General features: G+C 37.2%; 4 protein-coding genes across 9 annotated transcripts; all 4 read right to left on the reverse strand.

The window, feature by feature from the left end:
• Positions 1 to 1579: 1579 nt before the first annotated feature.
• Positions 1580 to 6328, reverse strand: LOC113157744 (low affinity immunoglobulin gamma Fc region receptor II-a-like). 2 transcript variants are annotated; one of them, XM_026353714.2, is made up of 10 exons: positions 6126 to 6327; positions 5970 to 6026; positions 5552 to 5815; positions 4986 to 5222; positions 4277 to 4426; positions 4034 to 4087; positions 3574 to 3648; positions 3442 to 3495; positions 3139 to 3229; positions 1580 to 1814 (listed from the first exon to the last, which is right to left on the reverse strand). In XM_026353714.2, exons 1-9 carry the CDS (start codon positions 6154 to 6156, stop codon positions 3174 to 3176), a joined length of 978 nt encoding a protein of 325 aa, XP_026209499.2. In that variant the 5' UTR covers positions 6157 to 6327; the 3' UTR covers positions 1580 to 1814; positions 3139 to 3173. The 2 variants fall into 2 exon arrangements, with proteins under 2 accessions (XP_026209499.2, XP_026210308.2); XM_026354523.2 differs by lacking the exon at positions 3574 to 3648 and having other exon boundaries at positions 6126 to 6328.
• A 2735-nt stretch (positions 6329 to 9063) lies between these two features.
• On the reverse strand, positions 9064 to 11823 carry LOC113168318 (low affinity immunoglobulin gamma Fc region receptor II-b-like). 2 transcript variants are annotated; one of them, XM_033326608.1, is made up of 5 exons: positions 10947 to 11823; positions 10784 to 10846; positions 10213 to 10476; positions 9699 to 9941; positions 9064 to 9578 (listed from the first exon to the last, which is right to left on the reverse strand). In XM_033326608.1, exons 1-5 carry the CDS (start codon positions 10975 to 10977, stop codon positions 9394 to 9396), a joined length of 786 nt encoding a protein of 261 aa, XP_033182499.1. In that variant the 5' UTR covers positions 10978 to 11823; the 3' UTR covers positions 9064 to 9393. The 2 variants fall into 2 exon arrangements, with proteins under 2 accessions (XP_033182499.1, XP_033182498.1); XM_033326607.1 differs by having other exon boundaries at positions 10784 to 11823.
• Positions 11824 to 11922: 99 nt separating this feature from the next.
• On the reverse strand, positions 11923 to 15998 carry LOC113168493 (sialoadhesin-like). Of its 3 annotated transcripts, XM_026369531.2 has the most exons (11): positions 15893 to 15998; positions 15741 to 15800; positions 15392 to 15661; positions 14914 to 15156; positions 14079 to 14192; positions 13776 to 13844; positions 13561 to 13632; positions 13250 to 13324; positions 13107 to 13154; positions 12575 to 12681; positions 11923 to 12245 (listed from the first exon to the last, which is right to left on the reverse strand). In XM_026369531.2, the coding sequence occupies exons 1-11, from the start codon at positions 15921 to 15923 to the stop codon at positions 12198 to 12200; spliced, it is 1137 nt and encodes a 378-aa protein (XP_026225316.1). In that variant the 5' UTR covers positions 15924 to 15998; the 3' UTR covers positions 11923 to 12197. The 3 variants fall into 3 exon arrangements, 2 of the variants coding, with proteins under 2 accessions (XP_026225316.1, XP_026225317.1); XM_026369532.2 differs by lacking the exon at positions 13107 to 13154; XR_004463427.1 differs by lacking the exon at positions 11923 to 12245 and having other exon boundaries at positions 12590 to 12681; positions 12764 to 13324.
• Positions 15999 to 21379: 5381 nt separating this feature from the next.
• LOC113168521 (high affinity immunoglobulin gamma Fc receptor I-like) lies at positions 21380 to 25403 on the reverse strand. 2 transcript variants are annotated; one of them, XM_026369591.2, is made up of 5 exons: positions 25272 to 25401; positions 25086 to 25145; positions 24524 to 24772; positions 22322 to 22564; positions 21380 to 22099 (listed from the first exon to the last, which is right to left on the reverse strand). In XM_026369591.2, exons 1-5 carry the CDS (start codon positions 25300 to 25302, stop codon positions 21942 to 21944), a joined length of 741 nt encoding a protein of 246 aa, XP_026225376.1. In that variant the 5' UTR covers positions 25303 to 25401; the 3' UTR covers positions 21380 to 21941. The 2 variants fall into 2 exon arrangements, with proteins under 2 accessions (XP_026225376.1, XP_026225377.1); XM_026369592.2 differs by lacking the exon at positions 25086 to 25145 and having other exon boundaries at positions 25272 to 25403.
• Positions 25404 to 27366: the final 1963 nt, after the last annotated feature.

The following is a 27366-nucleotide window of genomic DNA, read 5'->3' on the forward strand; positions in this document are numbered from 1 at the left end:
TATTATTATTTTTAACCCATAATGTCTAAAGGTCCCGTTTCCTTTAATTTCATGTTGTGTGTTTCATTCATGTCAGATGACTTCTTCGTTAAAACATCTTGTTCATCTAAAACCATCATCGGTGTTGTTGTTGGCATCTCATTGGCGCTTGTCATTGCTGTTGTTGGATGGAAATGGAAACAAAATAAAGCCAGTGAGTCTGATATTCATCTGTTTCTCTAGACAGTTTTCACTTATCAATACAGCACTTGTGTAATTGCTGCTTCTGTTCTCAGGGAAAAAGAAGCACGGCGAGGATGCAGTAACGCAGGGAGGAGGAGAGAGTAAAAGCAGCACTAAGGATTCAGAACACGAGAGTTTGTTGGAAAAAAATGAAAGCAGAGATCAGCAGGTGGTAGAAATAGAGCAAGGAGATAGTCTGGAAAATAAAGAAACTGAAAAAAATGAAAAAACAGGACAATCATGTCAAAGAGAGGAGGACACCGAGCAAGAGCAGAATGGGACACAAAAAGAAAGTAACAATAGTTCTGTCCAGAGAATCGGGGAGATGGAGGAACAAGGAGGTGTTAGAACCATGTCCCAGCCTATGTGTGATAAAAGTCATGATGAGAGAACAGAAGAAGAAACAATGGATGATACCAACAATACAGACAAAGACACGAAGACCAAATCAGTAGGTGAAGTAACAGGAGCAGAGGAGAGAGAAGAAGACAGAGAGCAGCCAAGAAATGGAAACAAGGAAACGAGGCAGATGGATAACGACAAATCGGATAACGGTGTGTCAGATGGAAAAAGCTCAATGACAGAACAGCAACAGGCAGCTAACGAAGGAGAAGAAACAAATGGGCACAATCAGGCAGATGAAGAAGAGCAAACATCATCTTTAAGTATTGAAACAACAGCTGTGGAAACAATCGATGAAAAAGCACAACTAAATGATCCCTCACCAAGAGAAGAGACAAATGACGTGCATTCAGACACAGAACCGACTGAGACTCCAGCTACAGACGGAGACACAGGGAAGAATGATGACAAAAATACAACAGCTCACTCAGTGGATGATGAATTAAAGAATCCTCCAGAAAAATAAACATGAGGAAACAAGGTGAAAGGGAGAATAGAAGAAGAAGCAGATGATACAACTGATAACACAGAATATCAGCATGTGATGTCAAGTAAAGGTTTTGTATGAGACACCGACAGGAAAGAGAGGAAGTAACTAATGTACATCAGTAAATATGTTTAAATAAAACAGACCACTGTCTGACTGTTGACTGAATCAGACTGATTCTTTAATAGTGGACTTTGCTTGATTGGTTTGGATATCTGTTTTTTATCATATTTACTATTTTTCTGTCAGCCGCCATACTTGAATTTATCAGTCATATGTTCATGTAACATATTAGTTAAGTCATTAAAACAGTAAGCTCTTTAACTTTGTTGTTGTTTGTTGTGTGTTGTGTTTGAAAAAGAAAAAAAAAAAAAACAGAACAGAAACACTCGATTTTCTCAAATAAAAATGTTACTAGTTTATTCTGTTTCAAACTAAATAAGTAAAAGGTGATTGAAAAATAAAATGCAAAATGCAATAAGGTTTAATACAGATGAGAACAACATCACATACATGATTTCTAGAGCAATGAAAAGTTTTATTTGTTAGAAATGTATTTATAAAAAGCAGAATGTGTAAAAGAAGTAAAAAAAAAAAACAGTATCAGCTCAAATTCAGTTTGTTACAGTTCAACAGTTTCCTGTCTTTTTAGGGCAATTAAACCCTCCCCCTTCTTTCTTCGGGTGTCTCTGGTCTTTATTTCCTGTAAGACAATATACAAAGGAGAATATATCTGATTAAATATTAAAACATAAGTAAAAAGTCAAGACTCACTTTATGTTTTCAGATTTTTTACACTATTACTGAGTCCAAATGTAGTAAACAGAAAAATGGCTTAAGTGTCTTTGCCTGTAATAATTCAATTTATTAAAAAAACATTTAGTATTAGGACGATGATGAAGATTCTTTTCAGTGTTTATATTCGATATTTTAGATTCTTAGTAGTCACCTCTTGCTTTGATGACAGTTTTGCACACTCGTGTTAATCTCTCAGTTTTCCAGCAATCTTTTCTAAAGCTGTTGACTACTTGTTGTCTGCTTTTCTGTCACACTCAAGTTCAGCTCATCCTAAACCCCATGACTTGGATTTAGATCAGGTGATGTACAGTAGAGGCCTGATTATCTGATGCAACAGTCCATGACCTTCCTTCCTCGACAAATAGCTCTCACATAACCTCGAAGTGTGTTTCGGGTCATTGTCCTGTACCACTAACAGTATCCCACAAACCAGATGGGATGGCATGTCCCTGCTGAATGCTGTGGTATCCATGATGGATACAGTGCCACCAGTGAAGAACTTCACCTTTAGAGTGGAACAACACATTGAGGAGCCGTGTCTAACAAACCAAAAATGTCAAATTTAGACTAAACAGACTAGTCTGACACACAGTCTCAGTGAATGTTAAACTATGTTTACAACTAAGCATTTATGTGGGCTCTAATCTGCTGTAAATCAGTGGTTTCTGAGTCTTGTAGTTCTAGTAAACTCATTGTCTGCAGCAGAGGTAGCTTTGTGTCTTTATAGTGTTTCATGGTTTGGCGACTGCACTTGGAGATACATTAAAAGTACCTAAGATTTTTTTCCGGTTTACTGGCTGGCCTTCATTTCGAAAGTAATGATGGGCTGTCTTTTGTCTTTACTTAACGGCTGTTGCTTGCCATAATATGGATTTGTACAGTAATTGTAGTAGCACTAATAGGGCTCTAGACTCTGTACACACCCTTCCTCTGCACAAGACAACTGACAGTCTGAAGCACATTAAAATGTCACAAATTAACTCTAGTCTGGGAAATGAAAACCATTCCAGGTGAATCCCTCTTGAGGCTGACAGAGAGAATGCAAACTGTCATTAAATGTAAATGTAGCTACTTTAAAATATTTTTTTTATATATGTAGATATTTACATTATGTTTGTAGTCACAGAAGAGGGTGAGTATTTATACAATACTTTATACTCTTAAGAGGATCCTTAAGGATCATGTCACGTGATATGTACTCCATTTCTTGATACACTGTTACCTTCTACCTGGGAGTATAGGTGATTTCATAGTCGGGCAAATCTTAGTCTTTGTCTGCTGTCGAATTCAAGGACACTCTGGAGTGGGACAATCGTGGTTCTGGTTTGAAAACATGTGTTTAATAAAAACAAAAAAAAAAGAAAAAAAAACAAGTGAGTGATGTGTGATGTATACCAGATTAGCATGTACTGATAAAACATCTTAAACATGAGAATCTATTCAGAAAATGTGGACAATTTAAAAACTATATTTAGAAAATATGAAGAAAGTGGTGTTAATTAATGTGTTCTTCAGCTTGAGTGATATCTTACTTTTGGGTACAGCTGAATAATCATCAGACTCCGTTTCTTCATTGGAGGAATCACCTGTTAGTAAGACAGAGGCAGGCATGAAGCTAAAAAACCTAGTTAGAAATACTGACACAGGGCTCAGTAATCACTCACCTTTTTTTGTTTGTGGGTTTCCGCTCTCGTTTGTCTCAAGACCGGGTCTCAAATTATCACCTGCATCTTCAACGCCTTAAACAAAATACCATGTGTCTTACAGTGAGAGGATGCAAATTTAACTCAAATGCCAGTACTGCTGCGCAGCACGTCTCAACCTTTTGAAATTAACTAAAGCTAAACTTCTTCATATCGCTTTAAATTTCTCAGGGGTTAATCTACATCTACATAATAATATCAGAATGGCCACTTTGTTACTTTTAATACACGTTTTATAATGATGTAAATTAAATTTAATGAAAAAAGTTTTTCGTTGTTTTTCCCTCAAATAATTTGAAAGAAAATACAAAATAGATTACAATTAGTTTTTTCCTAATGTCACACTATCATCTGTGTCATACTTCAAAATGAGACTTGGTCTTGTTAGGAAACTAATCTAAAGTGAAGTAATACAACTCACGTGTATGATTGTCTCCACCTGATCTCGATGCTCCTCTTTTTATCTTTGAGAAAACTGATAAACAGGAAACAATAAACAATATAAAACAACATTAGCATCAACAGTGACAAAGACAGTTATCATGTGTTGAGTACATACTGTCTATAACAAACGCACACTAATATGAAGTAAAATAATTCTATTCATTTTATACACAGGATTAACTGTACGTATGTAAAGATGATCAAACATCTAAAAACAGACCTGTCACTGCATCTGTTACTCGATGTTTCCTAATTAGGAGAATTCCCACCAGCACCAGCACCAGGATCACTAATAAAATAACAACAGCAACCCACAGCAGGATGAGGACACTGGTGGAGTGTCCAGAAGACGCAGACACAACAGGTTTTGCTGTAAGATAATAGATAACATTACATTTGAAAATAATATTACTGTGCATAGACAGCTTTAAACACCATATGCAAATTATACATCAGCAAACCTGCACTGTATCTGCACTGAAAGTGTGTCAGACACGTTTTGGTTTTTATTTTTTACATACTGTAAATGCTACATGGCGACTCGCTCCTATTTTCGTCACCCTGGCTGGGTACACAGCCGGCCTTTTAGCTTGTGTGTCACTCATGCTATATGTGCATAAGCATGACCTGAACATATTTATAGGATTCAACTCTGCTTTCCTGAGTTTACATGCACAACCACAGCGAGAGCCCTACAGCATCACCTGTGTACAGTAAACGCACACGAAAGCTGCTGTGCAAACCTTCAACTCATGCTAACCCATGCTTTCTGTGTAGACATGGTTTTAACATTGATCCTAAACTCTATGAGCTCACGAGCACAATTGATAATGGTAATGATGATTACAACTTCATGAAAGATCCACACCAATCCTGTTTTTACATTTACCATTTGTGTAGCTTTAAGTTACAACACAGTTGTGTCTCACCTCTCAGAAGCAGCCAGCTTCCAGGTGATGTTTCAACATCAGAGAAGCTGCACTTGTAAAAGCCTTCGTGCGACTTGGAAACATTAGTAATTCTTATTTCTGCAGCATTGATCTGAACGGGGGTGTCATCTTTGTAGAAAACAGGTAAGTTAGTGGAGTTTGTCTTTTTGATGCAGCGCAGAGTCACAGCTTCACCCTGAGACACAAGAGCAGGACTCTCCAGGATGACAGGGCCACCTGAACATCATGTAGAAGAAAAAAGGATGTCAGCTGTATGCTTTACGTACACTGTTGCAGTTGCACTCTGGTATTGTTGTAGCTTAATGACGTGGTATTCAATCAAAAAAAAAGAAAAGTGCAAGGGGACATAATCCAGAAAAGTATTATGTCAGTTTTTTACAGTGCAACCGAGAAAATAATTTAGTACTATATAAACTAAATTGAGAAGACACTGGAAACAAGAAGCAAGAATGAGCAAAATATGATATGTTTGACAAACTAAATGAGGATTGTCCAAAACTTACTAGTGTAAAATACTGAATGCTTTAGAAGTACAGTGAACATACCAGTGACAGTTATGTTGACGGAGTTGCTTCTCTGTCCATTGCTCGTCTCACACCAGTATTGGCCACTGTCTGCTGAATAGACTTTATCAATGGCGCACAATGACCTAGGAGACGGCTTCCTTGAACTACACGCTGGAATAATCTCTTCAGTATTTCTGATTCCTTTCAGTTGAGTGGAACCATCAGTGCTCTCGCACTGAAAGGTGACAGACTCATATTCAAAGTGCTGCAGTCTGTTTGGACTGACATGAAGACGGACTGCATCTGAAAATGAAATTTGTAAAAAGAAAAATTCAACACGGACAAACGGGTGACAAGTTATACCACAACAAAGGGGCATTTACTAATCAAACTTGACTCGTTGATAGTGAAAGTGATGTAATTTCACAAATAAAATGGTTTTCTCTTTGCTACTCACCACTTTTGCGCGTTTGACTCTTGTGAACATGTCCCAGCAGAATGACTCCCAGGGTTACTTGATAAACAAAGCAGCAAAGTTACATCATCAATACATTTTTCGGTGTGCGGGAACACAAAGGCTTTGGAAAAACAGAAGACAACCTCTGAGACTTACCCAGTCTGAAGCAGAGAGCTGTAACCTCCATGTTGTCTAGCTGCTGGCTGTTTCTGCAGCAGAACTCAAATACAGCTGAAGTCTGATGTAAGTGAGTGTTTCCTCTTCCTGTACAGTTTCTTTGGTGTTTGATGTTGAGGCAGCAGCTGAAGCCAGAGTTATCTGTGTGACTAATGACAAAGCAGGGCACAACTGGTCGTGTGTCTATGAACATGGTTGTGTTTGCTCACTGGTTAATGCCACACCTTTGTCAGACCTCTTGAATTGAGTTCAGTTTGTAGGTTTAAATGTAAAAAAAACATTCACCACCATTCCATTATTTGTGGACCTAACTCTGAAGCAATTGAAAACACCAAGACATTGGATTTTAACACTAAAACGTTCCTCATTGACATGAAAGGATCAAAAGTTTTTTTTTTTCTCTAGAACTCAGTGGAATTGATCATGTACGACCTCTTTTGTGTTGAAACATCCTAAATAAGTTGATGTCCTATAAATCAATAATTTGACTTTACATTTGACTCTTGGCTCTGTAGCCCACATATGCTGAAACTGGATCCAGTCAGGACAGAAAACGTTGTGGAAGACCCAAGTGCACATCTGTCGAAGAAGTGAAGTGCCTACAAATGTCCTCATGTGAACTTTTTGTGTCATCGTTCCTCGCTGATCAGGACAGCGAACCTCCTCTTGCGTACTGTGTGAATGAACTGTTGGTTTCTGGCTCAGGCACTTTTTTTTTTAATTCTGTCTCATTCTCAGGTAAGTTGGTGTCTGGATTTTTAGCAAGACCAATCAAGACCACAACTGGAGGGATATTAATATTTACTATCATCCGTCATACTTTGGTCAAATGTAAACCACTTCCTCCAATGCAACCAATAGCTTTCTAATAATGGTGTTCACTCCTCTTGCTGCCTGGTAGGCGACAAATTCTGTGCAATGACATTTGGCAACCTCCAAACCACAATGGTTTTATCTGGCCTTATGTGTTACATGCTCTTGTGGTCTGGACTCAGTCTTGCTGTGCTTTTTCTAGGATCTGACTCGACTGCTTGAAATCTTGGTCTTATCTCGGTCTTGATACACTGATCTTTATAATGACTTGATATTGGATTAGGTGATCTGGATTGCATCTCCATAGGAGAATTGAGTCATTTAGCCTCATAGGCAGAGCTATCAAGAAGGAAAAACTCACAAGAACAGATTACAGTGGACCGGGACACATGAATAGTGGACTTTAGATGGGTGGATCTACATTACCAATCAAACGTTTAGACTTACACAGAAACTTCTAACTTCATTCAAAGATCAATATATTCTGCTGTTACCAGTAATGCACAGAAGATTTTCTAATGAGTTTGCACTAGAAAATTGAAGTAGTCAAAAAGTAGAAAATGTTGAGATAATGATCCATTCTATTTTTGTATTTAGTATATTGCAAATGATTGATTGATTTTTTAATGTTGATAAAATGTACTGACTAAGTTACTGTCAAATGTAGCACCTTACTGAATGGTATTTTGAGAACATACTGCATATGACATAATAGATCTTGAAGCGTATGACTTGTGGTTACAGGTTGATGTGAGATCTCATTCTTGTCTACAGAAGAGAAACCGTCAGGTAGCCAGCAACAGACAGCGATCTGTAAATAGTGGTACTGGCAGGCTACAGGCTAAAAAGCTGTATTACCTTTTGTGGGTTTCTGCTCTGGTTTAACTCAATTTGTCACCTGCATTTTCAGTTTCTAAAACAACCAGAGTGTTGTGCAGTTTATCCATAGTTGACCTACTTAAAGGTGTGAAAGAGAACACTGTGTCTACTAGAATAAAGACAATGTTAAGAGATGGTGTTAAGGTTAAACCTTTCTCTGTTTTGTGACAATGATGGCAGCCTCAGTTTGATCAGCATCATTTTCTCAGTCAACTAAAAGACTGGGGGAAAAAAGTGTCAGATTTAAAGTTTTGTTTACCCAAAAAGATGGAACTAGCAAACAGTACTTTGTTAGTTTTAAACATATCCTGTAAAAGTATATATCAAACAGGCATTCGTTAGTAAAAACTAGCAGTTGAAATATACCCAGACGAGACAATAAACCACATAGTCTTTATTGCAGCTGCCTGTCCGCAAGAATTTTCCTAAGAAGACTCATAAAGTTTAAAATTATAAGAAAGGTAGCTTTGCATTCAATTGTTACTACACAAAAATGACCATGTGTGTTTCCAGGTATTTACTGTAGCTCTTGGTGTTTCTGTTCCGCATTAAAACCCCTGTGGTTTTGACTTACTGTTCACCATTACGTGGTTATAGAAACTGAATTTAAACTGAGGTTAGTGGGGTTCACGGGTGTGAGTAGTGAATACAATAAAACAACAATGACATTCATTGTCTTCTGTTATTTAACAATTGCTGACTGGTTTTATTGAGTATGTGAATTTCCTGTTGTTCTGTCTGAAACCTTAAGCTGCCACCTTGGGCTGGTCTTTCTTTAAAAAGATATTGCTAACCTCAATGAGATGTGCCTCATCAAATTACTAAACAAAAAAAAAATAATATTAATCTATGGCACTGTGTAAAACATGCAGTGTGACATTCATTCACAGATATCCCCACTTGATTTACGTTTAGTCATTTGGCAGATGCTTATCCAATCTCTGTAAAGAGATTTCCAAGTGAGGAACAAGGCAAAGGCAGGGCAAGCGTAAGGAGGTTTTGCTCCTACTGACTCTGACTGCATGTAGGGCACAAACAGGATTCAAACCCCGGACTTCCACATGGAAAGCAGCGATCTTACCGCTCCTTTGCCAGCTAATGAACTGTAATTTTCTAAATCTACCACTCGGAAGGTGAACAAGCAAGTGATTTTCTGTATGTCTTTGCTTCCAAATTTTAAGAAATATTGTCACACGTGAACAGTATGAAATTCATTTAATATAACTAAAAATAAAACATATATTCATTCTATAAGGTGCAGACTTAGAAAACCAGGTTTTCATAGGCATAACATAGACTTGGCCGTACATAGACATAAGTACGGCCAATAAAAAATAATAAAATAATAAAGGTTTTATTAAAATAAATTAAAATACTTTCAAACTGCAAATGCAATTACTGAAAATAGAAAAACAGCTGTTATACGGGAGGAGTTCAAGCATTCAAAGCCAGTTAGAGCCATGCAGACAGTTTGAAGAAGGGCGATCCATTTCACATTATCCTCATGTGGTCAGTTCAATAAAACAATTGTAAAACACGCAGTAAATGCACACTGCTAATGACAAGCTCTCCACATTTTTAAAGCCAGTATTTTCAACCTTGACATTCCCAGCAGCAGCACCACCACAGCCATAAAAATGGTAAAAGCAAAACGCAGCAGGTCGAGGACACTGGGGGAGTTTGAGTCATCATAGATGCTATCTTCATAAGGTGGTGTAAAGGTGAAAAAAGTTATATTTCCTGTAACATTACAGATCACACTGGTCACAACTTGAATTATGATCTGTACCAATACTGGCTAAATAACAAAATATTTTTTAATTTGTTCATTTAGATTTTTTCAACACAGTCGTGTCTCACCTGTCAAGACCAGCCAGCTTCCTGGTGATGTTCCAACGTCAGAGAAGCTGCACTTGTAAATCCCTTCATCAGACTTGGAAAAATTGTTAATTATCATTGTGTCTTCAGCAGTCACCTGTAGGAAGACGTCATTTTTGTAGAACACAGCAAGGTTGGTGGAGTTTGTCTTCCTGCTGCAGCCCAGAGTCACAGATTCACCCTCAATCACAGGAAGCGCAGGACTCTCCAGAATCACAGAGCCACCTGAACAACATGTTCACAAAAATAAGTATAAATAAGTTAATTATTTGTTAAATGTACAATGTTGGAGTTACTTGCAAATTACGCAAACATCATTACACATGTTGTGCAGCAGTTTATAGAAGAAAAGGTGTTTGGTCACAAAAATCCAAACAATCCATGTAAATTCTTGTATACGTCCATAAATTATATTTCTTAAATATAATTTAAGAAATATAATTTAAGAAGTAGATGTAGATGAGAAGTATCCAAAACCAGATGTACTTGAACATACCAGTGACGGTGATGTTGACAGTGTTGCTTTTCTCTCCTTCGTTAGTCTCACACCAGTATTCTCCACTGTCTCCTTGATAGGTTTTATCAATGGTGCAGGATAACCCCGTTAATAACCTCTTAGAATTACACAGTGGGACAAATTCTTTACTATTTCTGATTCCTTTCAGTTGTGTGGAATTATCAATACTTTCACAGAGAAAAGAGACAGACTCATATTCAAAGTGCTGCATTCTGTCTGGAGTGATACGAAGTAGAAATGCATCTGAAAACAACACAAATATTTGTTTTAGAGATGCCAAAAGAATAAAAAAGAATTAAATGGGTAAATGATAGTTATAAATGAAACAAAATGAAAATGTATTAATATATCTGACACAGACATATAAACTGGTGAAGTAAATTTTTATTGAAGTTACAATCATAGAAAGCAGTGACTGATCAAATAAAACTCCAAGTCAACTTTAATGTTATGTTTTTATGTAGTAAACAAAATGATAACTTAGATATGTTTAAGATTAATTATCTAGATGGAGAGACTTGTGAAAAACCAAAGTTCCTTTCTTACTTACCGTTTTGATTAGTTTGATTGTGCGACTGAAAAGTTTTTTCTGGCAGAATGAATACTAGCATTGCTAGATAAACAAAGCAGCAAAGTTCTGTATGAGTCACAAATTCTTTAATGCTCAAAAACATAGAAACTTAGAAAAAATAGAAAAAAAGTGTGTGGCTCACCCAGTGTGAAGAAGACAGCTGTAACCTCCATGTCCTCCTCCTGCCACTGACAGTCTCAAAGTGAAAGGCAGCACAGCTCACATGAGTGTGTACTTCCTTTTCCTGTATGGTTTCTGTCTGAAATATGTCTCTTGATATAAATGCTGGAGGCAAGGTCATAATGGAAATAATCACATTAAGCATACATCACAGGGAGAGCCGTACCTGCTCTTTAGGTCGGCAAAGAACAGTTTGGTCCAATTAACTTAAAACAGGCATCGATTGAATCATTGAAATGGTCTCAAATCATGGTCACATTTATTTTCCCTTTTATTATCACTGGCTTCGCAAATAGTCCATTGCTAATGTAATTAAGGGCTGGATGATTATTTGGGATTAATTTTACTGAGATTACAATCAGGTTCATATTAAACATTAGTGAGAGTAGAGCGGTCGCCAAGATGGATCAACCTGGCATGTTACCTTATACCTTGACTTCTTCTACAATGACCTGGGGACCAGCAGAACGTGATACTATAAAATCCTTAGTGTTGACAAGGAACAGGACGTCATTTGTGTGGAACTATATTGGCTAAAATTGTTAACTTGCTAACTTGCAATTTCCTCTTTTTGTGAATAATTGGAGTGATCTACCTCAGGAAATCAGGTTTCTCTAAATCTCTACACCGATTAAAGTGACCAAGTTTCCTGTTCACACATCAGCTTTCTTTACAGATTGTAACCTGGTTACTTATATGAGTGTAAGCTGACTGACTGTATCTCAGATGGTCACAGGGACAAAACAGCCGGAGGGAACATCATGTCACCATTGAGTGCTAACAACTTGTTGACGCCACTGAATACCGTCTTCAAGAATTTGAGTCTGGTTGCCCAGAGCAACTATATTAGGATTCCTTCTGGATGTTGTTCAGGTGTAATTTACAGCCACAGGAAGTAGGTTATTGCTTTTAATGCAAATAAATAACAAAAACCAATATTTCATTTTATTTTGTCACCATCACTTTGTGTGTTTAATGGGAGTTTTGACACCTATTAAGCTTGAAACTAGTATAGTGTAGTATAGTGAGTATAAAGAACATTAACAAATGCAGCACGTTTCATATAAATGGTATGAGGACAACATCACATTATATATTAATTGCAAGAAATAATTGCCAAACAAAATGGGTAAAAAAAAATTACATTCAATTCAAATTTAATTCACTATAATTCAACAGTAAATATTTTTTGTAAATTTCTCTCTTGTGCAGATCAGAGCATCAAAACTCTCTCCTGTTTGTTCTTCAGGTATCTTGTTTTCTGTAAGATAAAAGCATTTGATTTTACTAAAGTGTTTCCCAATATTTCTGAGGTCATCTTCAGTAAACAGAAAACTACTTAACAAGTACTTAACAGCATAAATTCAATCATGTCATGCAGCAATCCCTTTTCACACACTTATGACAAAACTCTGTCACAATGTATAAAAATGTTTTATGTTTTTGTTCTTGGATTACTAAAATTATATCCGCAGATCTAGTTACAGAAGAAATTACCACAAGGAGGAAAACTATGTGTTAAAGTCTGAATAGATGGTGGAGTCAGACTAGAGATCATTTTTAAAAAGGATGCTTTCGAACCAATCTTACTTTCTTGATGCCAGAATAGATGATTGCATCCTCTGTGAAATCTAGATCTTGGTCTGCTGGATTCAGGGTCAGCCTGCAGCTGGATATATGTGATCCTGGTGTGGAAACTGGTGTGTTAAAGAAAACATCATCAAACATAAATCATGATGCTAACTGATCGTAGACTGTGATGAAAAGATATTAACATACCTGACTGTTCTCTGCAAGATTTTAGACGTCTCCACTTGATCAGTGTATTTTTTTTTACAACAAACATTTTAAATCTATTTAATCCTTAGTACATTTTTAATTATGTACTATTCTTACTTACAATAGCAGCCATTTTGGTCAAATTGATCCTTATCTACAAGCAAAGTTTCTGTATGTTCTGTTTGTTGTTGCTTGTTGCATGTACCAGATAAACATGTTTTAATAAAACATCTTAAATGTTCAGAGATTCTATGAGAAAATGTGTTAAATCAAAGACATTGTTCATAATATTTTATTAACAAATTACTGGTCCTGTTATGTTGTAGAGCTTGTGATTTCTTACTTATACTTATAGCCGCATAAACAGGTTCATGTGAGACCTCCACCTTGTCTGCCAGGAGAAACCAGTCAGTAAAAGAGAAACAGAGATGAACTGAAAAAGTCTAACTATAAATATTGATAATGACAGACTAGAGGGCTTCTTACCTTTTTTCGTTGGTGGGTTTCTGCTCTGGTTTGTCTCAAGGCAGAGGCTCAAATTGTCACCTGCGTCTTCAGTGTCTAAAACAGAACACCAACCACAAGTACGGCTGTGCAGTGAGACTTTCACCTGAACTTACACCTGTCAGTTTAATTTTCCTACATACATTCACAATGGTTCAAATGGCTGGTTTGTTTGTAAGAATAAAGGGAAATACACAGATTAGAAAAAGTGTCAACTATTACAGCTGAAGTTACTGTTTAGTTACCACAGGTTTCCTTTATTGTTTTTCTCAAATAAATAAAATAAGTTAAACCTTTGTCTTTTATCTGCTTGATGACAGACACTGCGTGGGCCGTATCATCGTCTTCATTGTCCACCTCATAAACTGAGACGGGGGAAAATTATTTGTGGGAAAAAAATGAAACATACAATTAAATTTTAATTCTTTGCTCTTTAAGTTAAAATCATAATATAGAATGAGCCTATTTCGTGAAGGGACCCAGAATGGAGTAATACATCACAACTCACCTGCACGATTGTCTTCTTCTGAGGTCGGTGCCGCTCTTTTTGTCTTTGAGAAAACTGACTGAAAGAAAACTAACACAGGGTAAAGACATGGTTACAGTTCTCAGTTTCCAAATCAGACCTGGATTATCTTAGTTGTGCTTATTTTATTTCTTTTGGCTCTGTACAACAAACACATAAGCTACGTCCATACTGTATTAACTCTACAGATGTAAGCATTTTCAAATGTCTAAAAACTGAACTGTGACTTTTCTCTCCAATTTTACTAGTGTGCTTGAACTCTGAAACTTGGATCACTTGTTTTACCTCTGTATCTTCTAAAAAGTAGAAATCCCACTGGCGGTAGCACCATGGCCATAATGGAAATGGGGACAGCAATGCTCATCACACTGTGGCCAGCAGAGTGTGCAATGACCGGATCTTCAGTAGGGGGTGTAGGGGTGACAGAAATGGGATTTGCTGTAATATTACAATGATACTACATATGGAAACTTACAACCCTGCATGAACAGCTTTAAACATGAAAATTATGTAACATGAACACTGACCTCAAAGCTACACCTGCGCTGAAAGTATGTCAGCTGCATTTTTGATGAGGGTATGCTACGTGTGTGTCACCTAACCGATACATTGCTATTTTAATCATTCTAGCCGTCTACACAGCCCGTGTCTTGGCTTGTGCGTTTCTTGTGCTGTACTGCACTATAAATAACAGTTATCAAAATACATGTACAGTGTAAAAACACTGTGCCGGATTAATTGTGTTGAATTCACTCAACCCCAATACTGATTAAGGTGTTGCACTAGTATTTATCAGGATGAAAAAGTCCAGTCTATTCACACATTGGATAAATCTGAGTAATACCACTGACAGTAACTCTAGGCCTTTAAAGTTACTGTAACTCAAAACAGAAATGTAACTTCACATTTCTGATAATTGAACAATATGAACACATTTGTGAGGAAAAAATGCAGAGTCCACTTTAAACCTATGAAGAGTCAAATGACATAATTCAAGATAATTCCCAGTCAAATACCCAAGAGAAAAGTACTAGACAACTGAACAACAATTGTATAATAAGACTTGAGAAATGCAGCCCTACTTTGCAGCTTTTGTAGTTTTAACACAATTCTCTCTCACCTCTCACAACAAGCTGGCTTTCTGGTGATGATCCAACATCAGGGATGTTGCATCTGTAAAGTCCTTCTGTAGACTTGGAAAAGTTTTTAATTCTCATCTCTTCTGTATAACTGATCTGCACGGAGACGTCATCTTTGTAAAAGAAAACTAACTTGTTGAACTTTGTCTTTGTGTTGCACCTTAGAGTCACAGTTTCACCCTCAATCACAGGAAGAGCAGGACTCTCCAGGATCACAGCTCCACCTGAATAACATGTTGAACAAATGTTGGGCATATATTTTATGTACAATGTAACTCACAAAATTACAAAAAAATTTGTGTAAAACAGAAATATACAGAGTCATTACATACAAATATGTGATATGTACTAAATAGATTTTGTAGAAATCTCTGTTTCTACTCTAGTGTTAAAAAAACACCAAGTTCATCAGAAACACAAAGCAAACATCCAGATGTTTTAACATTTCATGCAACATACCAGTGACAGTGATGTTGACAGCGTTGCTTCTTTCTCCTTTTTTAGTCTCACACCAGTATTCTCCACTATCTCCTGGATAGGCTTTATCAATAGAGCAGGTTGACCCAGATGTTGTTCTCTTAAAATTACATGATGGAGTAAATTCCTCAGTATTTCTGATTCCTTTAAGTTTAGTGGACCCATCATTGCTCTCACAGTGAAAAGCCATACGGTCATATTCAAAGTGCTGCTGTCTGTTTGGAGTGATATGAAGACGAACTCCACCTGAAACTGAAATGTGCCAATACAAAAAAGATAAATAAGACAAATAATAATAATAATAATAATATTAATATTATTTGCTACTCACCACTTTTGCTTGTGAGACTGTTCTGAACATGTCGTCCCAGGAGAATGAATCCCAGCGTCACTTGACAAACAAAGCGGCAAAGTTGTAACCATACATTTTTTATGTGCAAAACAGAGAAACCTTGCAAACAGGAAAGATACCCTGAGACTCACCCAGTCTGAAGCAGAGAGCTGTAACCTCCATGTTGTCTTGCTGCCTCCTGTTTCAGCATCTGAAACACAGTCTGATGTAGCTGAGTACTTCCCCTTCCTGTAGAGCTACATTGTGATGTTAATGCAGAAGCTAACACGTCACAGTGGAAACAGTAACGTTTATAGTGGTTGTGGGAAAAAGAAAAAAAAAACTTGCTAATGTAGTTCCAATGTAAGAGATGGAGGGCTTTGTTTTCGTTTTACATTAAGAGAGCCCTTTTCTCTTTTTGGGAGTCTTTGCACTGTAGTTACACTGACTTGTTGTAGAGTGGTTCTAGGATACTGTAGAAAGATGGCAGTCTCTGTTAAAAGGGGGTATATACAGTATAGTAGATATAATATAGATACAAACAGCTAATTCTGAACTAAAGAAACTGCAATGGTTCTATTTTTTTCAGATGATTACACACCTATGAAAACATTAGAATGAATAATTATATCTTTTTGTGTAGATCGTTGTTTTATTCCATGGTGAGATACAAGCGCATTTTCAAGGTAAGTTGTTTGAGCTTGGTTAGCAAATGTATCAGACCATGTTCTGTCTTCTGGGTAACATTGTTAATGATCTTTGTAAGACTGTTGATGCCCTTTATCATATTGGTGATGACCTTCTGGCTTGGATATGTAAAGACCTTGCATTGATTTTTATAATCAATTTCTTTCCATATAGTCAGTTATATCAGTCACCTGGTACCAGCCTCAAAGTTTAGAGTATAAATGAACCCAATTAAAGAGAAAATGCAGCATGAATTATTCTTATGTATCTTGTAAATGACCACAGCATCATCAATACAAACCAAATTTAATGTGTCTACAGCTGGACTTTGTAGAAATCAGAGCAAGTTAAAGGTTAATCACATATTGAGAGACTTTTCCCCTGCAGTCTGTGGAAGCAATCATCACATCACAGACCACGTGTAGCCCCTAGTAGGCTCATGCCCTACCCTGGCTACCAGAATCTATACTGCTGAACCATGCTGAGTATCTAAGACATCTGTTCTTTGGTTTCTACTAAAGCTTAGCTCCAGTGTGATTCATTTCTGGTCAGTTACTCAGATTCAAGCTTCTCTGTGTTCATTATTCACTAGGTTTGGTGAGGAGACTGGCAGTAGCAAACCAAAATAGAGAGGGAAAAGACCTCCATCCCACTAGGAATCCACACATACATACTTACAAAAATGGCAAAAGGAATGTATTTATAAAAGATTACAAAAATAACAAAGGTGACAAGACCAAGAAAAACTTCCTTTAGATGACTGACTTAAAATCAGATGTTTAACAAAATAGTTTAGTATAAATAAAATGATCAGAAGCTCAACCAAGTGATAAAAAAAAATAATCAACACAACGTAAACAAACAAAATTGTTGTCAGCTCAGCATCTATATATACATAAAACACAGCTGTCATGTTTCCTCTTCTTTACCAAATTCACAACAACCAATCTACTCTAACCATTTTTACATCACATATAACAATCTTGACGCATAAAAGCGATGCTACATTTCTTACCAGAGTTACAGTAGCTGCTAAACATATAGCAGTCACTTAGCTTGTAGGCCTCAATTAACTAGCAGAACCTAGCGGCTAATGAGTTTATTTAAACAATACAAACACTTCGTCTAACTCAAAAATTCTCATATCCTGATAAGTTTTACTTACTTACTTACTTAATAATCCTCTTAATTGATAAAACGCCCGCCTTTTTTTTTTTTCTCTCGTCTCTTTCAATTCAGTTTCATTCAGTAACTCTTTCACTGTCAGCTCCAGCTCTGTTGACTCTAGTGCAGCAAATGTCCAGTCAAGAATGTCCTACTTGACCTTTATAACTTTAACTATGTTTTTTCTGCTCACACACCTGTCTGAGTTGTGTGGTCTGCTAGAGTCATGGGTGGTAGGGTGCTAGTGATGTTGAATGTTTCGTTCAATATGAAATAATCTTTTCTATGACTCGGAAGTGATTAGTTCTCTCATTGAGTGATTCGTTCATTTCCAGTTCATTGCTGTACCTTCTCTCGCCAAATGGCAGCAGCTCAGTCAGCAGGACAGGAAACAGAAATGATTTGTTCACGACTCACTCAACTGTGAGTCTGTACTCAGCTCCTCGTTCTTTTGTCATGTGACAGCTGTAGCTCTGCTACAGAGCTGTGGACTGAGAAACAAGGAAATGAATGATGTCTGATACCTGACGGTCATTTATTTGTCAGCTGACGCCCGACAGACATTATTTAATCATTGAATCATAATTAGTGGTCTTTGATTCTTGCAGATGTGTTTAGTGATTTTGTGTAAATCATGTAAATTATGTTTGTACGTAAATACTTTCGAAAATTATAAACATGTATGTAATGTCGCATTTTGGACACAATAAATGGGGAACTTGTTACTTGTTGCTTTAAAAGTCTAATACATTATCCACATAAGTTTTACTTTCACTCGTCCTCTACCAGCTCTCACAGCAAAGGCTGCAGCAGCAGTTCACTCGTTCGCGGATCGGTCTCTCGTTCATTTGTCACGTGACAGCTACAAAGTCACTGCTGCACTGTTAAACAACAATATCAGGGAGGATGCAGGAACACAAGTCACTTTATTGTGGTGTGTATTTGCTTTCCTATGTTTCACATAGTTTGAATTGCTTGTGGCATTTTATGTATTATAATTTGTCAGCTGAACAAACCATGTTATCTTCAGTATATAGCAGGGGTATTCAACAAAAATTTAAACAGGTCCGGTTACACAATATTTTTGGAAGCAAAGGTCCAGAAGATTCTAATGTCTTTTACTGTAATATATTATCAAGTAGCCTGCATGTAATCAGTACTTGACTGTCAAATCCAATTATTTCAGTACAATTCAAAAACCTTTTGACTAATTTATTGTTATGTAACATCAAAGTGAGCATGTGGCTCCAGATCCTGGTGGACTGGTCATAATGGAGTCTCTGAGACTAGAAACTTTCTGTGATCACACTTCAGATTTCAGTCGGTATGTGTGTTCAAAACCTTTGTGTTTTGTCTCATAATGACGTTTGACATTGGGTCTTTTAATAAGAGTCACAGTTTCTGAACATATCAGACACACTGGTTTAGTTCAGCGGTAATATGAACAGAAAGGAGTCTGGATTAAAAACTCTTTACTGTCCACTTTTTTTTTTTGGACATTTTTATATTTATGTCTTCCTTTTTCAGTCTTACCGTCCTTATATCAACTTTCTCCTCTGTCGTCTGTCTCTCTCCTCTCTGTCGTCTGTCTCTCTCTCTCCTCTCTGTCGTCTCTCTCTCTCCTCTCTGTCGTCTGTCTCGCTCCTCTCTGTCGTCTGTATCTCTCCTCTCTGTCGTCTGTCTCTCTCTCCTCTCTGTCGTCTGTCTCTCTCCTCTCTGTCGTCTGTATCTCTCTCTCCTCTCTGTCAACAGAGGAACAGTGCCCATAAAAACGATTCCCTCCGTAGATGTTTCATCCTTTTATTGATATATATTTATCATGGTCAATATAAGTTGGTGTCTCACACTTCTACAAAAAATAAAAATAAAAATCTGAGAAGTACATTAATTTCAAAGTGAAAACAGGTTTCTAAAAAGTAATGTTAATTAACTAAAAATATATAACTTAAGATCAGTGTGCATTACCACAGCAGAGTCTGTGTGGATAGGTCTCAAATGAGGCTTGCACATCTAGACACTGGAATTTTATGCCATGCTTTGTCTGGTTGCGTGGGGATGGGTGTGAACAGCCTTTTTCAAGTTCATTCACAATTTCTCTATTGGATTGAGGTCAGGGCTTTGACTCGGCCACTCCAGAACATTCACCTTGTTGTCGATAAACCATTTCTGTGTAGGTTCTGCTGTATGTCTCAGGTCATTGTCTCGATGGAAAAAAAAATCTTCTCCCAAGCCGTAGTTGTCTTGCTGACTGAAAAAGATTGTCCTCCAGGCATGTCCTATATTTTGCCACATTCATCTTACCCTCTACCTTAAAAAGCCTTCCAGGGCCGGCTGCCAAGAAGCATCCCCACAGCATGATGCTGCCACCATCATATTTCACAGTGGGGAAGGAGGTTTTGTGGTGATGTGCAGTGTTTTATGTGTGCCCAAAATAGTGTCTTGTCTGATGGACAAAAACACCATTTTGGTCTCATCAGACCAAAGAACCCTCTTCCACTGGACCATGGAGTCTTTCACATGCCTATTGGCAAACTCAATTAATAAATTCATGAGTCTTCTTCCAGAGTGGCCACTCTTCCATAAAGCTTTGACTGGTGAAGAATCCGGGCAACACTTGTTGTATGTACAGTCTCTCCTATCACAGTTGGTGAAGCTTGTAACTTCCTCAGAGTAATCATCCGTGTGTTAGTGGCCTCTCTCACTAGTCTCCTTCTTGCACGTTCACTCAGTTTATGTGGACGGCCTGTTCTAGGCAGATTTAGACATGATCCATATTCCTATCATTTCTTGATGGTGGATTTCACTGAACTCTGGAACTCTGAACTCTTTATATCCATCCCCTGACTTATGCTTTTCAATTACCTGTTCTCTGAGTTGCTGGGAGTGTTCTTTTGTCTTTGTGGTGTAATGGTCGCCAGGAATACTGATTAACCAGTGACTGGAACTTCCAGACACAAGTGAGTGGGGAATGAGGAGCACATTCACTTTGTGACTCATCAATGTCAGCTGCTCCACATTAGCTCCAACCCAGCTTCTCTTCCCAGCTGCCTGATCATTTAACAGTTAGACGAGCTAATTCTGAAAAAAAACACTTTTATTACCTCCAAACAATGCTCACCTGTTTATGATGTATGGATGTTTTGTGGACCTGCTGCCAGTAGAGGGAGCTCAGCTTCACTCTACTGACATTTTACCCTCCAGTCCACCACGCCAGCCCCTCACAACCAATCAATTCCCTGCTCTTTAAAATTAAATTATTTAAACTTAGCCCAGAAATGTCCAGTGTTTACTTGGGTCCTTAATTCTACTATTACACAGAAGATGATAATTACTGACAGTAGGATTCACTTGTTATCCCAGAGCACAGGTTCCTGTGTGGACTTGTTTGGTTGTATGCTGCATGTCACATGTAGCAGATTAAGATATAATAACGAGTTAATTATAAACAGTGATACTGACAAACCACAGAACTCAATAACATTTGACCTTTTTCTGTTCGTGGGTTTCTGCTCTGGTTTGTGTCAAGACAGAGACTCAAATTGTCATCGGTGTCTGCACGTGTCTAAAACAAAACAGCGTGTGAGACACAATGAGAAGATGTAAAAAAAATCCAGACATCAGTCCAGCTGTGCAGCAACAACCTCAACCTCTTCTGATGAAAAAGCTCAAGTGATACTTTTACCTCCTTTTTACAGTTTAACTCTGTCTGGTGATTGTCTACTTGAAGAAGTAAAAAATGGAAACTGCCTTTAAGTGAACAGTTAGGTACACAATAATAAAAAATAGTGCAATATTATCTTTTTTATGTTGTTAAAAGACCTTAAAGTAGGTCAGAGGAATACAGTTGCGTACAAATGGTGTCTAGTTCCTTTTAAGATCAAGCAAAATAAAATATATGAAAATCAATGAATGGAGGCCAGAGCAAGGTGTCAGCTCAGTAAAACAGATTTCATAAGCACAATAAGCAATAGTTAAAATACAATTGTAAAACTGTCAGGAGAAAAAAATACTGAAATAAAATAGTGACACTACTACTGATTATCTTTAGAACCAAAAGTTAAAGGAAAAACTCAGTCAGTCAGAGTACCACCTCTGTCTTTGGCCTGGAAGTTTTATGAAAACTGTATCCTAGACTCAAACATGGTACCAGATCACTTGACTGAACATTGCTCACCAGGTGTATGATACTCACTACTACAAGGTAGTAATTAGCCGTATGTGACTCCAATCAGTCATTGTTGTGGTATCACTATGAAGACCATTATTAAATCAACATGCAAATAAAAACACAAAGATAAGTAAAAGGATGTGACCATGAAACAAGGTAAAATATAAAATCAATACAGACTTCTACCAACAAGCCGATATTTTCAACTTTGACAGTCCCACTAGCAGCAGCAAGGTGATAAAAATGGTTACAGCAATCCGCAGCAGGATGGGGACACTGAGGGAGTTTGAGTCATCAGAGAGGAGGTCTTCATGGGGCCGTGTAGAGGTGACAGAAAATTCTGTAAAATTACAAATGAATCTGAACAAATTTTATTACTTTTAAATTACATTTTAGCATTGTACAAACAGCTAGGAACATAAAACACATGTGATAGGAAAGTATCATTTAATGTTTTCTTTCAAATTCTATGATGGAGTTAACCCAGATGTCTATGAGGTATTTGATAGTTTATTTATTTTGATTATGTTTAATTTGTGATACCTATTTGATTATGTCTCACCTTCCACAGCCAACCAGCTTGCTGGTGATGTTCCAATACTGGAGACGTGACACTTGTAGAAACCTTCATGAGACTTTGAAATGTTGTTAATTTTAATCTCCTCTGCAGGAGTGTTGTGCATGGGGACATCATTTTTGTAGAACATGCCTAAGTTGCTGGACGGGTTCTTGCTCCCGCAGCGTAGAATCACATTTGTACGTTGCATCACAGGAAGAACAGGACTATCCAGGATCACAGGACCGTCTCACAAATATAGGGAATAAAATAAAAAGTTAGATGTAACACACAATAGAAAGCTGGAGACATTTCTGACTGGTAAAGACAAAAAACAATATAGACACAGGAAGAGGTGTCAAAAGTTACCCACATGTACAGTATTTCAAGTGGAATTTCTGAGGAAAGTTACATTTGATTGCATACAGAAAAAGAGGTTAGCCAAGAAGAAGTGAGAAACTGAAAGGACAGAAGACAGTCGGCAGGAGTACATCACTGTAATGTGAAGAGGAATGGAAATTTATTGACAGGTGTCAGGAGTGTGATGGGAAGATGGAAGGAATACTTTGAAGAGTTGATGAATGAGCAAAATAAAAAGAGAAGGAAGAGTAGGAGAGGTGACTGTTGTGAAGCAAGTAGCAAAGATTAATAAAAATGAAGTGAGGAGGTCACTGAAGAGGATAAAAAGTGGAAGCTGAGGTCCTTTTTGGAGTGATGAGGATGGACAGGATCAGGAATGAGTCCATCAGAGGGACAAACCATGTCAGGTGTTTTAGAGATAAAGTCAGAGGCCAGATTGAGGTGTTTTGGACATAATCAGAGTAGAGACTGTGAACATGTCGGTTGGATGTTGAGGTTGGAGTTGCCAGGTAGGAAGTCTAGAGAAAGACCAAAGAGGAGATTTATGGATGTAGAGAGAAAGGACATGAGATTAGTCGGTGTTAAGAGAGGAGAGGATGAGGATGCAAAGGAGAGGGTTGAATGGAGGGCGATGAAGGGGAACAGCTGAAAGGAAAAGAAGAAGGATTGAATTGATATACTGGATATTTTAATCAGAATGTTTTTTCATGTCATGTTTTATGTTACTTAATCAGAATAATCAGAAGATGATAATTCTGACTATGCCCTGCAGAATCTAAACCCTACCAACACTGTTGAACAGAAACAGGTCTCACTGGAAGGACAATCATCCTGCTTAGGGCAGACTCAGAACACACAACATTATGAACATTGAGACACCTTTGACATCTGAATCACCAAACAATGAAAAGGTCAAGGACCTGTTGTAGTTTTTAGAATATTCTGCAAGGATTACAGTTAAAACTGTAGTATTTGTTATGACTTTATATACTGAGAGAAAGTACATCTCAACTCCAAAACAGCTGGGACACTGTATCAAATTAGGATTTAGGGATTTGTATAGGATTAGCAAATCCTATAAACCGATACTATATTCACATTAAAACATGGAAAACATTTCAAATGTTAAAACTGAGAAAATGATTATATTTTATAAAAAAAAAGGTGATTTTGATGTTGTTTTCAGTAACGTGTCTTAAACAATTTGTTACAAGGTCATGTTATCACAGTTTAGCAGCGTTTTTTTGAATCAGTTTCGCATTTTCTGCAATTTTTTTTCACATTTTTTAAATGTGAGGCTATTTTGGAATTTAGGTTGTACAACAGAATATAAGTGGATGTTATGGTCTGGTTTAAAATTTTTAATCAACGTAGTTGATAATCAAATGTTTGAAAAGTCGCCAACATTTTTGTTTTGACATTCTGGGAAAACAACACAGTTACACAAAGTGTTTTATTGGTATTGTTCACTGCAATCTTTATGTTTAAAGTGCTATCCAGTTAAAAATCTGCTCAGTCAGGTAATGTATTATAACGTTATGAAGGGAAAATGACAAATAAATACTTTCCAAATGCATTTTTGTATGGTCTGAAATGCTTGAAAATGTACTACAACTACTGACTTCCATCTAGACAGGTCATTCTATGTCTGCAAAGTTAAAATGTAAGAAAATATATATATTTCTCTGTATACCAACCCAGAAATATTCATATAATGAAATGTAGTGATTTTATTTTGATTCTGGTTAATGAGATTTGGGAATGAATATAATGTTCGTTGAAGTCTTAATGTGCGTAAACACTTTCCGAATTGTGTCAGTTGTGACTTTAGAAATTCAACAAACATACCAGTGATAGTGATGTTAACTCTGTCGCTTCTCTCTCCTTCACTCTCACACCAGTATTCTCCACTGTCTTCAAGATAGACTCTATCAATGGTGCAGGATGATGTTGTTCTATTATTGTCACATGCCAGATTCAATTCCTCAGTATTTCTGACTGCTTTCAAATGAGTCAGGCCATCAAACCCAACACATTCAAAAGAAACAGAGTCCAATTCAAAGTGCTGCAGTCTGTTCGGAGTGATGCGAAGAAAAGCTGTTTATAAAAACAAGAAAGAAAAGTGAAAAGAAAATCCAGAACTAGAAATGTTTGATATTTGACAGATTAACATAAAGGGTTATAATAAAACCAAAAAATCTTGTAGATGGACATTAATTAATTTCAAACTGAACTTTTAACAAACTATAGTATAAACAAAATTATACAAAACCAATTTATATCATAAATATAAAGACATATTCAAAAGGATTCAATCAGTTTTAATGTAGTCTTTCACATAAAGAGACTAAAGAGTGAGAATAAAATAGAATAAAAAGATTGTCCTATTGATTTCCTGTTTGTCACTTACCTCTATTCTGAGTGTAACTGTTGTGAACTTGGTCCCTCAGAAAAATGAGTCCAAGCATCACTGGATAAACAAATTTGCCTTATTGCATATAAGACATACTGTTCATGTCTGTAATTTATAAGAGTGTGTAACGTATGAAGATTTGCTTGAATCAAGCAAGCACGTAAAGCAAATTTAAAGACTCACCTAGTCTGAAGCAGAGAGCTGCGACCTCCATGTTGTCTTGTTGCTGACTGACTGACAATCAGACTAAAATGCATCTTAATGCACTGTGTGAGTGAGACCTTCCTCTTCCGGTGCAGTTTATTTCTATATTGATGAAAAAGCTGAACCCACAGTCACGAGCCATGATCATGGTCCCTCAAAGTATCTTTAATTTACAGCCACTTACTCAAGAGGGGCTGAACCTACCCCACTTCCTGATTTGGTAGCTTGACTATTGGAGGATAACACAGCTTGTCCTAGTCCCTCAAGCTTTATCATTAGTTAAGAGTGTGATGTGTGTCATTAGCAGATTGTGTTGTTTAACCTTTATTTAGTCAGGAGATGCCAGATAGCATTAAAGTTAAAGTTATAGGCAAACAACAGGCCAGTGGTTAATGTGCACACAACATTAGCTGCAGAATTCTGGATTTGAGTATGACTGGGGACTGACGCTACGCTTCTTGCATCATTTCTCCCCTTATGTTTCCTGTCTGCTGTCCTCTGTTGACTCACAGTCTTTGTACTGATCTTCATGATCTTCAGCAGTTATTGTTGAAGGACTCATGTCAGAAGCATGTATTATCCACTATCAGCCCCATCTTAAAAATCATCCACCTAACACTAGATCAGTATTCTCCACCGTCTCCTGGATAGACTCGATCAAAGCACTGTGTATTCTGACATCTGTAGGTCATGGACAGTATTACATTTCGGGTCCCATGTCTTTCCATTGAAGCTCATATTGTGCAAAATCTTTCCTGTGGTCATTCTTGTACTTTTCTATGACTCTCGTATGTCGGAAGTGCATTCAAAGTGCACTGTGTTCTTTCTTTTTTTCTTATTTAGTTTCTTATTTCTTATTTATTCACTCTAATAACAGCAACACACACACACACTGCTCTGCTCTTGGATTCATTGATGAACAAAGAAGTCCTTCATCTTCCTCCCATCCTCTCAAACATACTGTGGATTCATTTATTTTTTTTAACTTAACTAGTTTATGTGGGTGTATGTAGAGTTCCGACCATATTGATGCTGGATCAGGACTGAATTTCAAAGATGGACTGATTCTGTGGCTCTAAACCTGAGTCTCATTCACAGTTCTAAGCTGTAAATGTTACCAACACCCAGTGTTCTGTCTTGTTTGTTTACTGGATTAGTTTTTTGAATGTTGATGATTTGAAGGAAGTGATGCTCTGACATTTGACTCATGCACAGCTCACCCACAGCTCAAATAATTAGCAAAACAGGCAGCTTTTAACAGTTCTTGCTCTTCCCATGTCGACTCAGTCTGAACTTTGTGCTCGACTGTTGTCTTTCTCCCTTTGCTCCATTTATTCCTGTCTGTTCCCTTCCATGCTCTGTTCCATTGCTCGTCTTTCCTCACATTGCATATTATGTCGTCTTGCAAACTTCTTGCAGTATTTAAGGTTGGCTGTTTTAAATCTTTTATAAATAGATTCAGCTTAACAGCTTTTTTGTAAATGAAGGGTTTTTCTCACTCTCCACTCTCCTTCTCCCTAATCCTGGATCAGTTTCACCTGTGTTCACCTTTTCCTTTAAAAGCTCAGTCGTCTGTTCGATTCTTGCACATTGTTTGTATATGAACTGTTACTTGGATTCACTACTTCACTCTTAGTTCACTGGACTTTGTTTTTTCTGCTTGTTAGTTGTTTGGCTTTTGCTGTAATTTTATGACTTTTTAAGTCGAGTTAGTCTCGTCTCCATTAGTGTGTTGATTTTCTGTTACTTTATTACATGATTTCGTAGTTTGCCTGTGTTAGTGCAGTAATTGTTATTATTCGTTATTATTATTATTTTCTTTTTTAGTTTTGACTGTGTATTTTTTGACTAAATGTAAATGAAGTACTTAATCATACTCAATCTTAGCTGCAAAAACCATAGCAATCTTGGTGACTGACTGACTGCTCCCTGTTGACTTTTCCTTTTTTTTTGTTTTGTAGTGAAACCAGAAGCTGGGAAAGGGATTTGACATCATCTCCCTTCACATAATGGCAACAGCATAATCCTCGTTATGCTGCACCTCTCTGGCATTTGAGTGACCTGAGAGACAGTT

The sequence above is a fragment of the Anabas testudineus genome, chromosome 18, assembly GCF_900324465.2.
Source record: "Anabas testudineus chromosome 18, fAnaTes1.2, whole genome shotgun sequence".
Classification (NCBI taxonomy): domain Eukaryota; kingdom Metazoa; phylum Chordata; class Actinopteri; order Anabantiformes; family Anabantidae; genus Anabas; species Anabas testudineus.